At 38.2% G+C, this 13,850-nt stretch overlaps 1 protein-coding gene across 2 annotated transcripts in view; it reads left to right on the top strand.

Annotated features, from left to right (window-relative positions):
• Positions 1–4,105, top strand: part of LOC124154732 (protein FAM166B-like) — a 75,610-nt gene extending 71,505 nt beyond the window's left edge. The window contains exon 5 of one of the 2 annotated variants that reach the window (XM_046528625.1): positions 3,731–4,105. In XM_046528625.1, coding sequence (XP_046384581.1) covers positions 3,731–3,891 — 161 coding nt within the window. In that variant the 3' untranslated portion in view covers positions 3,892–4,105. The remainder of the gene's footprint in view (positions 1–3,730) is intronic. The other variant, XM_046528627.1, reaches the window with a different exon arrangement.
• The last annotated feature ends 9,745 nt before the right edge of the window (positions 4,106–13,850 follow it).

Raw genomic sequence — 13,850 nt, 5'->3', positions numbered from 1 at the left:
AGAGCCTCCCTATATATCCGTGAATATCATCGCTTTCGAGCATGGGTGATGGAACGTCACACGAAAATTGCAGAGGACTCTTATTTCCCTTCAGAGCCAGCACAGCCTCCATGTCCATAGGTGAGGTGTCAGAGGCAAGGACAATGATGTTAATGGAATCAATAAAACTGACTCGCATTGGCTCACAAATAAGTGCATATGTACTCGTTTGGATACATTGAATGCCTCCTCAAATTAGCCACTGCATTCTCAAGGAACTTACTCGGACAAAAAAGCATATATGTACCGTATTTCTCCGAATATAGTCCCCCTCTGAATATAGCAGCACCCCCCCCCCCCCCTAATTTGAGGCTTTAGTTTCGGGAAAAGTTAAAAAAATGCATTTGAATATATTCACCCCTTTACTTTTACCATGGGCATTTTTGGAAAAAAAGGGAGGACTATATTTAGACAAATACTGTATGTAATGCCCTTAAAGCAGCACTAGCACTAAAGGAATGAACCTCGTTTAATAATTTACCATTCCCATATAAGCCTTTAACTCTGACTAATTCGATTGCACATCACGCTCTCAAATGGCTTTACCCTCTTTGATGCTGTGGTTAGTAATGAGAAGGGCCCTACACAAAACACACAAATTTCACTTCTGGAACAAATAACTAGAGCTTACTCTCATTGATAGGCAGATAAATATATTTCATTATTCTTTAAAACCCAAAACACAAATTTCTCTTTAATTCCTCTAAGTCTTCTCCTCCAGTAATAGCGCTGTCAATGTAAAGCTTTCCCTATATGGTACTCCCAAAGAATATGGTCCATCACAGACAGACATAGCAACCACTGCGGCACTTGCATAGATGGATTTAGGAAACTTGCCAGACCATGTGGCAACCTGGGTAATTGGCTTTACCAAACCCAAACACACATTCAGCACCTTAATATCTTGAGTCCTCTCACCAAGCTCCAATTATTGCATATGTGCATCAGCAAAATTGACTACAATACTCACTGCAACCATTAAATGAATTAAAGATATCCTCTGGCATGGATAATGAATGGTGATCAATATTAAGATTGACTGTACGCATGCAATCATGAACTATTCTTACCTTCCTTAGGTATTCGCCACACAGGACATGATGCCCACAAAGACCTATCCACTCTCTCACACATCTCCCTTCCTGGATCTTTTTTCTTAAACCTTCTGTGACAGCATCTCATAAACTATAAGGCACTACATTGCCTTGTGAAAGGTACTACAAGGCCTTGTGAAAGACGGGCCTTCCTTTGGAACCATGGTAGCTATAAAGCACTCCATGTTTACCCTTCCTCGTGTTCTTACAACACAGAGAGATTTTGCCCTCAACTCCTTCCGCTCTTTCCCCTCGTCGCCAGTCCCCCTCTTCTCATTGGCAAACAGCCAGGAACCACTCCCTCCCTAACAACGGCATGAATTCCCACTTAACCATCACACTACTCTATTCTCAACCTTTCCTTTATCTCTAACGGACACTTACCTTTCTGCTGAAACATTCATATCACGTCCACTTAATGAAGCAACCATAACATGAGAATTCAATTGTTCACCTCAACACATTCAATTCCACATCTTCATTGCCATTGATTAGAGCTTAGTCCCTCCATCCAGCTGCATCAAAATGTCCTTTGCCCATGTATATTTACATACTTTCATAATGACTGACTTTCCATGTGAACTCTGTGTATACTCAACCTCAATTTCTTCAACTTCCATGTAACTGCCATGATCCACAACCCTTACCTCACCTATTCCCTCAGCTTATTGACACAAAAACCCTAAGTCCTCCATCCCTTGCTCCTGTTCATGTATGTTTTTTCCTCCTCTTCCACAAATTTTGCACGATCATTACGTGCATGGCTGATGTATGCTGTACTTGCCCTTGCACTTTGCATGCTGATGGTCACAGTCTTTGGACAAATGATTTGGGTGCTGTAGCATAACCTAGTCTGAATGGTTCCGGCACTACTACTTCTTTGGCCTCTTGCTTGGCCTCCACGATGGCTTCCGGTTGGCCCATGGTCACATGGGCTGCATCGCATGCTTGCATCTCCCCATTGTTGATGCATGTTGACACTTTCTTCATAGCCTCAAAATGGCATTTGAAAAGCACGCCCTACATCATTGACCTACACTCTGTTAACTGCAGTCCCCACTCCTCCTCCATGTTCTCTCTCAACACACCACCCTCCGCAAGTGTTGCCTAATCCTGTTGCTCGTCTAACTTTGCCTTCAGCAGATCATTTTGCACTCAATGGCACGATTCGACTCGTTTGACCTTTGAGGTAAGTTGAAAGAATGGGCCCATGCCGTGGACGGCAAAAAGTCAACTCGTTTGAAAGCGGCCGTGGCTACGTAAATGTTACAATGTTGGCGAGAGCGACAAACTGATGAACCCTCAAATGCGGGTGTTGGCAAGCATCGTTTTTTAATCTTTTTATATATACAGTCTGAAATAAAGCAGAAAACATTTGGGCTCAATGGGACATTTAGTGGTTAAGCATGGGCTTCAAATCATAAACAATGAAGGTGGCCATTCAACCCTGAAATTGGAATCCATTAAAAGAAGTGGACAGATTAAGGGAGATGGATTACGTAGTTACAAAGAAACACTAGCCATGTATTTCTATGACCCTCGCCAAGAGAAGGAAATTTGAAGTCAATGCTGAGGCACTGCAATGAACTCAACATTAACTTGGATGGGGAAATAATTTTCAAGCAATACGTAAGCATGATACATAGCATCACCACCAGAACCTAAGCCACTGAGAAATTCATCTTCCATCACTCTCATTCATCGATCAAAATTTAAAATTACTATCAGGCACAAAAATTCCATAATGCTTCATAATTTTATTCTTATTTCCTATGGTTATTTTTGTTTCCTGCCATATATCCTTTTTTTTAATAGATATGTGAATTGAGTTGAGTGAGAGACCTCTTTTGGCAAGAATAACGAAAAACAGGAGTTTAAACTAGAAAAGCCATGTCTAGATAACATGCATATATGTCAATCAATATAAATATGAACTGATATTTGAGAATATTTTTCATGCTTTTCACCATGTGATTGCTTCAATAGATTACTTACCTTTCACCTTCAATGAATGTTGTCTCTCACATTAATTGCCACAGGAAAACATTCCCCCAACAGGGAATGGAGCCACTGGCCTTTGGCCTATGCCTAGCCAAGATGCCTCGTCTAGTAGCATCATTACACAAAGATCTGTGCTTCAATTCCTAGATCATTGAAATCTTTTCCTAGGGCAATGTGAATTTTAGTTCCATTCATGCAGCAGGCTTGAAATTACTGCCAAGCATGTCTTTAGTACTGAAATGATGGTACATCACTGTTAATGGCTTCTAAGAAGCTCATACTTCCTTGGCGGTTCTTTGTTTGATGGACTGCAAACGTCTAATATTAGCACCGCAAACCTAGGTAAAGTGCCACAGGGATCAATTAAACATGAGTGGCCAAGTCTGTGATTCCATCCCCTGCCCAAGGAAATCTTTTCCTGTGGCAGAGTCGAAGTGTCTTTCACCAGCATTCGTAAGGCAGGACTGAAATACTCAACAAATATGTTAGCTCTGATATGTCAGCTGTACATTAGCATTAAACTTAAACTATAACTTACATGACACTTCTGCAAAGGCTGATGTTGATTATTTTCCTAAAACATCTCAATTGACAAGCGTGCAGCATATCACCAGAATTCCCTCCCATTGCTGGCTACACTGGACACATACCAAGGTTGACGGATGCCTCGCTGAGTCAGCGCTACAATGCTGCAGCACGCCGTGGCCTAATGCTCTTACAAGAGGATCGGGAGCGGTGGCGCCTCCTGCAAAACTGACCGTTTGTCTTGGTGCCGTGGACATCCGAGTGGTGCAGTGAATTTTGATGCCTTGCCAGCAGTGCCTAAAACAATGAGAAATGCCCTGAAGTCAAGAGCACCTTCATCCACATGTGATTCATCTCAAATAAAAACTTTATTTTATACCAGATATATTAAACATGCAGAATATTATAAATTAACAAAATAAATCAACAATAACCCACTGCCTCAGCAACTACTCATCATTCATTCAATTTCTTATGCATTCATGCTCACCAGGAGTTACAAAATTTTGCCAGCATAAAATTATATGTGGTTAGAAACTTTTACCTGCCATCCAAATTATTCCAATATTGACTGCACTAAGTAAGAAAGTGAAAGCAATAGTCTTCACTTTAACTCCTAAGCCTTGGTCAAACACAAGGCTAGATGACAATGGAGTGTACCTTATATTTAGTAATCTTTAGTACAAGCCAATCCTCAGCAATGCATCTGAATTGAAAATAGGCACACAATCGTGACATAAAAACATGGAATGGGATACCATCATTTTTGTATTTGACTACATAAGAAGAAGTATAATTAATTCGTACATATAATAGGAAAAGGATTTGCATATATATGCAAATTTTAGGGACTGGAGGAGGATTAAATCAAGTTTTTGGGAGATGTGGAAGTATTTTGGTCAAGATTGATGTCATATTGTCCTGAGACCCTCCCGCAACATGATGTCAGTCAATAATGATGCAGACCAAAGTGAATGAAGACACCTTTGGCTGTCTCCGTTTTGAGGATTATTTCCCAGGGAGAAGGCTTTACAAAAAAATTTTTGGATTTTATTTCCTTACGGTAAAAACTGTCTGCGGAATTGTTTGTTGCGATTCCACTTAACCTAGAAGCATGTGCTCGGGAATCGATTCAGTTTCCACGTTTGACAGTTTCCGTTTAACTGAGGGACCAATGCACGTAATACATACCACATTGCGACCACCAGGACCAACAATATTTTCCGCATGAGCCAAGTTTCCGCTTCACTTAGGTTCCACTGAAGGCAAAGGTTTCACTGTAGGAGTTATTTTCCCATTATGACTGCACCACTGGCGTACACCAACAACTACTTTGTGCGAACTGACGTATTCCTATGCACTCAACGCTGCCAAAGTATCAACCAAAAGCTGTGTGTTAAATTTGTATTTTTAGGAAAAATTCATTGGATCCACCTGCATGAATCTTGTTGGAAGTTTTCCAAAGTTTTATGAAAAGTAATGGTGACTGCTTTTGCGACTGAAACTAGTTCCCTTTTGAAATAGCAATTGCTACTTGTAACTAATTACAAATTTTAAAAAAATGAATGAGCCCAGTTACTTTTTGTGGTACTCTGCCGATGTAGCCAGAGGAGAGGTGCAAGGCTTGCGTGCGCAAGGAAGATGCTGTTTTGGTGCAAGGCTGTCCTGTCCCAAAACATGATGCCATATGATTGATGGGATTGAAGAGGGAAGTTTTGGGAATCTCAGTAGTAGGAGAGTGTTTGGATGGGTGGGAGACTGCAGCTTAAGGAAGTGGACGATAATCCAGCAAATCCAATGAATGCTTTTCTAAAAATGAAAAAGGGATAATCCTTATCTATATCAACAAAAGTAGTGACTAAAAAGTTAAATATCAAATTTCAAACATATATGCATGCAATATTTTTTTGGAGAAATTTTCACAGTTAGACAATTTTTGCAGGATGCACAAAATACCAGGGAAGCAGAATGAGTAATTTTGCTCAATTTATACAGCCTCAATTTAAGGATAATTAATACAATGATGATGCATGTCCATAGGAGGATTTAATAAAAATTATAACAATCTTTAATATTGAAAATTGTAAATATTCTAAAAAGAAGGCAATAATGAAAATTGATGCGCCACCTGCACATACAGTAAACATGACAATTTCTATCAAAACACACAAATAAACATGGATATGCAGTCAAATTGAAAAGTAATGCAAGGAATTGAGAAGACCCACTTCCTCAGCAGTTTGGACATTAGAGTCTATGTATGTATTTTCTTTAGCCTTTGAAGGAAGGAAATTTGAGTGTAGCGGCCAATTTGGAATTTCTGAAATCCCATACACACGCACGATGTTTCTGGAAAGGAGTGAAGGACAAAGTCTGTAGCACTGGTCACACACAAATCTGTTGAAATGATCCTTGTGACCTGACATTTATCATACAATCAGTGACTTTCAACTGATTTGATTTTGACGCTTTGTTTTTGTTTTAACAGTAGTGTTCCGGTTCCTCTTTAGAATGAAGGGTGATTGTCTTGTTTGAAGTTCTGTAGTCCGTGGAAATCCTGGCAACCTTCCATATATATTTCTTCCAATCTTCAACAAAATCAATGGAGAGAATGAAAATAATCATACAGGAAACAGCAATCAAATCTACTGATGATGAGTTGAAAAATAATGGGATTAATGCAGTAAAGAAACAAGAGAGAGTTCTTTTTCTTATCATTTAACACGCTGAGGAAAAGACAGTAAGAGAAATACAAATTCCATTGGAAATCAAAATGAATGTGCCACAAAAATCAATAGCCAAGCTGAGCAGTGATTACAATATTTTAAAGTAGATCACAAGAATATTTCATCAATGTTTCCAGCTAACATAAAACAGAAATTCGAGTTGTAGGATTGAAACTGACATTATGTACTTGAGACCTCCAATTAAAAACTCTACAAATCTACTGTTGAGCGATCGGAAACCTTAACTAAGGCGGAGTCTCATAACGATTTCCAGTGATCCAGTGCGCTGGTGGGAACATGTGAACCAGCCAGTCTGTGAGTAGAACAAGAACATGTTTAGTTGAAATAGACAAGGACATTGTAACTGCAGTGATTTCACAAATAAATTTAGTATATTTTAGCATTGAGGGAATGGATTTCTCCCCAATATAATCTGTTATAAATGTCCAAATTCAACTGCCTCTAGTACAAAAGATCGAAACACACTCAGGCTTTCAAATTTTTGAAGCAGCCATCCCATTGAATACTGGTTCTGTAAAAGTGACGAAGGGCAGCAGTAAAGAAGCAGAGCACTTACGCAGCAGCCAATCAAACCAATGGGAATTAACCAAGTTTCCCAATAGCGGTGGCACAAAATTTGTCAGGATATGTTTACCTCCCCATAATGCATATTATAAATACATATTACAGACATTATCATGTGCATTACATGAGTGGGTTTTGGTGATGTTTCTGCCACTCTTGCCTCACATCTAATCGAATGAGATGTGAGGTTAAGAGGGCCATTACATAAAACAAAATGTGTTGGTGCAGAAGCAGGTATGTATGTCATTTAATGAGTTGACATGTTCCAACTTCCAGCTCGAGTTGCACCAGACAACTCGAGGGTCAAGTGTCACTCAGCCCATTAATTGATCCCCAAGGGCCATCCACCTTACGCCACTTCATTCACCAAATTAGAATTAAGAACTGCAAATAACGCAATTGGTACGTAAATCTACATTGACTTGTATATGTGCTTGGGCATTTCATTCACAGTTTCAAAGAAATGGGACTTGAATGAACGCAGAAATCAAATTATTATGGGTTCTCTTTTCTGTTCATGCATTCACAAATCGACTTGTATGTGTTATTATTGTACCATATGAACAGGGCTGTTGATAGTATAAATAAAAATGCATTGACAGAAATTTGTAGAAAATTAAATGATTTCCGAAATAATTCTCAATGTATTGCTATTATGAAGCTAATAATAAATTGAGGAGTAAACCTATTTTCCAAAGAATTGAACTGCATTTCTTGCCTGCTGCCATGCCTAAAATAACCCATTCTTGAAACTATTGGTAAGAGAGCGTATATCACAGCAGTTCCATATTAGTATCCCCGTAGTCAACGGATACTATCTACATATGTACGAATTAGTTCTGTGCCATCTGGATAGAGAGACCCAAATACAAATTACACAAAAACCTTCATAAGTCAAAAATGAAGGGAATAAAACTATGGCCCTTCCATTTTGAGAGGGTCACATCGAAGAGGTAAAACAGATTGCCATCTTATATAGGTAGTGGTCATTAGTTTGGCAAAGAAAGTCATCTAGCCATGGCACTACTCAACCGAAACGTAAGTCAACTGAATGCAGAGGAACACTAGCATGAAGACATTATGTACCCAAATTGTAGTCAGTGCAGAGCTGGTTAAGTTTAATACAGACATTTCTACAGATTACATTTACAACCTTGGATTTCGTGGCACCGCCACACACGGATGTATGAGCTGACGTCCCATTCCCATCAGCCAATGGAAATACGTATTGAGGTGGGAGTGTCTGCTGATGAGAAAAGCTTCCTTTTCTTGTGGTTATAAAGATTCCATGGCAAATTATTACATTTAATATACGTTTTACGTATATATTTATCCTTGTTGATTTTTTAAAAATATAGTTGAAGGTAAATAAAAATTTTGTCCAGAGGTCTATTAATATAGTATGTATGAAATGGACGCATACATACTTATAATAAAATAATGCTCCATGCAGATGCGACGTCCTTAAAGCTGACGTAGTTCTGAACGTCTGTATCTTCTGATAATTATGAAAAGTTAGCAACTCTCTATTAGTAATACACATTCGTTTAGTATGACTGCCCATGGACTCATCACGGGGAGGAGTTTGCATGTAAAGTCCCTTCACCGCCTGGTTTCCAGCATTCATGATTCCCGTGATGGTGAGTAGGCGAATGTGCTTCATGCTGTCTGTTTACATCTCAACTAGGGTGTTTTCTGGGTGGGCTAAATACCCATTACTTAGCAAGAATTTTTAATAACATTTTTGAATTGTAAAATAGGGTTAGCAGTAGTAGCTATCTAGCATGATTTAGCGTGTCAGGATTTGTCTCCAAATCTAGGAGGGCTCTTACCAGGTGAAACCACACAACAAATATCAAACTAGTATATTACTTAGGTCGTTTGTTAAATCAGGAAATGGTGCTTCAAGAGAGGCCTCGATCAATTCAAACTTAACAGGAGGCAGTTTATGATAGCCTGATAGAGGTTTCTCAACAATACCACTAAATCCTGCAGGACCTGTTATTTTTCATTAAAAAAATTCAAATATGATGCGATTTTTGTGTAAGAGGCATATTTCCTGCTGAAGTGGCTTTCCAGCCATCTCGTACAGGATTTTAACTTTTATACCATTCTGCTTGCCTGATGGTAAAAAGCACCAACGAGAATCTCAAGAAGACCACAAATTGCTTGTTTGAGAACCGGGCTCGAAATACATACATAGGCCATGTTATTCCTTTATCCAGAAAAGCAGTGGAGATTGAAAACTCTATCTTAGATAATATGTCGGAATAAACGTCAGTTTACGTGAACTTCTATGTGTAGGTTGCATAACAAATTCAAACTTAACAGGAGGCAACTTTGGTGTTTGGCAACCATTACAACCTCCACAAAGAAGTTATTCATATTTAGCCAAAGCTATTCATATCCCTCATGAGGGATATGAATAGCTTTGGCTTTAGCATCACTGATCAGTGATGCTAAAGCCAAAGCTGCTGCTGCTGCTGGTCTGATTTACCTATCACGTGTTCTAGCAAAAGTACTTCTGTTTGATCAATTGATTCAGCATTTTTAAGAATTATAAGGCAGCATAAACAATTATTTTTTTTCAAAATATGTTTTCTTTTGTTATCAAAGCTTTCTTGAAATTTTCAAATCTAATCAAATGGTTGAAAAATTTTTGAAATTTACCACAAAAATCACTATTTTTAGCCCTATCATGCAATCTGAAATTGTTTTATCACTGGTTTAATATTATTTTATTGTAGATACTAGACCTAAAAAGAAACTTTTAAGATCGTATATTTTTAGTATGATATAATAATACATATTTTAAAAATTCTAAATATTTTTTCACAAAAATATAAAACTTTATGACATTTGTGCAGTCTTATGATATTATCTGATGGACCTAAAACTTTATGTCATTTATAGTACAGATGATGCACAACTTTTAAAACAAACATCTTTTTTATTGGACGAATTTGACTTTTATCGGCCCACGTCCCTACTCTGCAGTATGCTCTGCGTACGCGATAGCATCAGTTCCGAACTTCACCTCGTACTTTCCAGGGTGGGTTGACTTCAAACCAGCAAGTGTTTTCTGTGTGGGTTTAATTAAGTCAGGTTCCACTTTTATTAGTTTTATTTTTTTTCATCTTCAGACCATGGCCCTTCCAAAGAAACAAGTGAGAACTTTAAAAGATGGACTGAAAATAATTGAAGATGAAGAAAAGAATACGGGCTAGAATCACATGAATATTAAAGAACACCTCAGGTTGTCTGCTAGCACATGATGGCAGGGGTGGGGTAGAGTGAGCTACCTGGTGAAAACAAGAAGTGGTATGAATCCGAGGATCAAGTAGGCATACTGCTGACAATTAACGCAACATTTTTCATGCTTTACACATTGCCTCCAATATATTAAAAGTATATTTATTAGAAAGGAACATTTGAAATAATAGACTATTTTTGGCCTTTGTGATCCATCTCACAACCAATCACTGCACCGGCGAAAGCTGTTGTTTTAGGCATAACATGCACATTTCTCTTGTAAATACATATACTTGAAATGGCATTTGATGAATGAGAATATTTACATCAGACAGAAATCTATAATAGCTGTGTAAATGCCGAGTGGAGAACAAACATTTTTAGCGAGGTGGCATGTTCCTTTAGGATATTAGAAAGAGATGCATATTATGTTGTCAAATCAACAATATGACCTAAGTTTTTTGATAAAGTACCGACATTCCCAGGGATGCTGAGTTACAAAAAATATTGGGGGGGCCCTAACCGGGGATCTTGCCCTGGGAAATTTTATAAATAGTGAGTTTTAAGTTTTTTAAGCATTTTAGAAGAGTCATATGATCAACATTAGAATCCTGATAACTCGAATCTCGATATCTGGACACTCCGGGGAAAATTGACAAGCCTGACTCATTTTTTCCTCACACCCATAACAAATTTTTGAGGGGGCTCGGGCCCCCTCAGGCCCAATGGAGTCAGCACCACTGGATATTCCTGTAATCAGCTAAAATCGTGTTTGAATCCTATTATGAATATCATAATTACTTGCCAAAGCCTGCGTTTCCTGGGACATCAGACTCAAGCAGTTCACAGTGTAACTATAAGCATATAATCAATGCATATGAAATGAAACAAAGTTTGTCACATATCCTATGTGATCTTTCATCTGCATTTGACTGTGTGGATCACAAAATGCTTCTGCAGAATCAGAACTATTTTGGATTTCATTGGGTTGAACTCGAATTTATGTCTTCCCATCTGAGTAATCGCATGCAACTAGTACAAGTGAATGGAACTCAATCGGGGTTCCTCAAGACTGAGCATGGGGTGCCTCAAGGGTGTGTGCGTACTTGGTCCCCTCCTTTTCCTGATCATTGTCAATGACCAACCAGTGAATGTGTCCACTGACCGTGTCCTCTATGCTGACAACACAACCTTTCTGCATCAGTGTACCAATCCCACAGAGACTGCTAGGCTGATATCTGGCACAGTGGCAGAGTCTAATGATTGGTTTACAGCAAACGGATTCTTCATGAATCCATTGAAAACCCAGTTCTTAACCTGCTCTCTACAACAAATTACACCTGACAATGAAGTTGTTAAACTACTTGGCTTTTGCCTTGATCCCAAACTAACCTGGAGTTTGCATATTTTTAACATTAGGTAAAAACTTGCCAGAGCCTTGTACTTAATCAGGAAGCTCAAGTGCTGTGTGACTAAGGACTATCTTCTCTATGTTTATTATGCATTCTTTCAATCTCACCTTACATACGGAATCAGACTTTGAGGGCATGCTTCCAATGTAAAACATTTGTTAATACTTCAAAAGAAGGTGGTTCGAATTATCTCTAACTCTGGATGTACTGAAAATTGTAAACCACTTTTTGTCAAATTAAACATTATGACTGTCTACAGCCTATATGTATTCCATATTCTGTTGTTCATCAAGGGAAATTTGCAATTTTATGTACTCCACAAGAGCTGATGTACGTAACCATGACACCAGAGCAAAGAGTAAATTAGATATGCCTCCATGTAGGCTGGTCGAATCTTGTAACTATGAAAACCAGGCAATTAAGTACTTCAACATGTTGCCCAACACAGCAAGAACGGTTGACAACAATGTCTTCCACAGGGCCATAAAAAAATGCCTATTATCTAAACCCATATACTCACTGGAGGAAATTTATTTCTCCACTATTAGCATTTAAATGTACTTTTGCACTTTGATTCCAATAGTATGATTTCTCTCTTATTTGTATTGTATATGTACATTCTGCTGCCTTTTATATCCAGGGTATTTCTTATTACTGTGTCCTCACAAGAGGTGTATTTATTGATGACATCTACCACAATTATTATTGTGCTACAGATGAATAAGGATATTATTATTACCTATTATCGTGAAAGGTGAGCCCATTTTGAGCCCTTGCAACGATGTGACGTTCGATGGATAGCTGTTTCATCCTCACACCACTCAATTAGCTGAGTCTGCGATACCCATGAGGAGCAGGTGTCGTATTAAATGGTACATTGAGGCCACTGAGTAAGCCCACTAATGTTTGAAGCTGACTTCTTTTCAGAAGGAGAAGTCTCCGTGCGAGGCCCCCCAATCACAAGTCCAGCTTTTGTCGCAGGCTCGCTGTTTTCTACAATTGATGCACACCATTGGACCTCTCCAATTTCTTATTAATGAATCCCTCAAAGTAAGCATTTTCCCATTGTCTCTCAAACTTTTCAAAGTGATCCCTTTTCAAAAAATCAAAGGGTGTTCCAACAATTTCAATAATTCAAGACCGATTTCCCTACAAAATGCCTTGTCCAAAGTACCTATGTACTTGAAAAGATATCTTACATCCAATGAATATCATTCTTGGAAAAATATGCCCTATTGTCTTCTAATAAACATGGGAAAAAATTTTTCTCTACCTTTGTTTTATTTCAAGATACTGATTTCATGTTGTCTTCACTTGACCAAAAGCAAAAACCAATGTAAATCTTTCATGACCTAACCACGGAATTTGACAGTTAAAATCACCATCAGCAATGCAAACAAATGGCTTCTCTCAACTCACAAAACAAACGCAAGCTGTGTCACTCCCTGCAAAGAGTAATAGACTCTATTCTGAAATTACTTGCATATGCAGGAATACCAATAGTATTAGGCCAAGTCCTTTTTCTAATTTATGTAATGATTTACCTCCATCCTTCCAAATTATTTCTAATGCTAAAGCATATTACGTATATTGAGTCATCAGTAGCCACATCAACCTCAACCCACTGAAAAATGCATTTAGAATTCCACGGTCATATTAAATGCTAATGATACCAATACCTTAATTTCTGCCCCATCAAAAATGACATTTTTGTAAGTGACCTTTTGTGATGACCTTTTCAAATTAGCAAATGAAAACATACTTCACTGGTGTCCTGATAATGAATTGAACATTTTATTATTTTATGGTACACATTTCATGAATACTTATACTTTTATTATGCATTTTACATAACATTTAACACAATTTCGATTGTAAAAAATTTATGATAAAACTAAATGAAGGAAATGGTTCAAGTTGTATTGGTCCAAGGCTTATGAATAGTTAAAATACCTATGTAGTCTTGGCGAGTACGATCGGCAAACAGCAAATTCCCACTACCTTACATGTGTATACTTTGAAAGCCATTCCAGAATTTTTGGACTGTCAAGTTTCTCTACACTACATAAAGCCTTTAAACATGCTTCTGTAGTAGCAACAACAAGCTCCTCCTTTGCTTTCTTTGACTGAAGGACTGTCTGTTCAAATGATAGCTGTCGTTTTGCGGGTCCCCTTCTTTCACACGTTTATGTGTATTGCTACTGATGAGGTTTAAC

This window comes from Ischnura elegans, chromosome 2 (genome assembly GCF_921293095.1).
Source record: "Ischnura elegans chromosome 2, ioIscEleg1.1, whole genome shotgun sequence".
Classification (NCBI taxonomy): Eukaryota; Metazoa; Arthropoda; class Insecta; order Odonata; family Coenagrionidae; genus Ischnura; species Ischnura elegans.
Note: the sequence above shows the minus strand (reverse complement) of the source record. Positions and strands in the feature narration are given on the sequence as shown.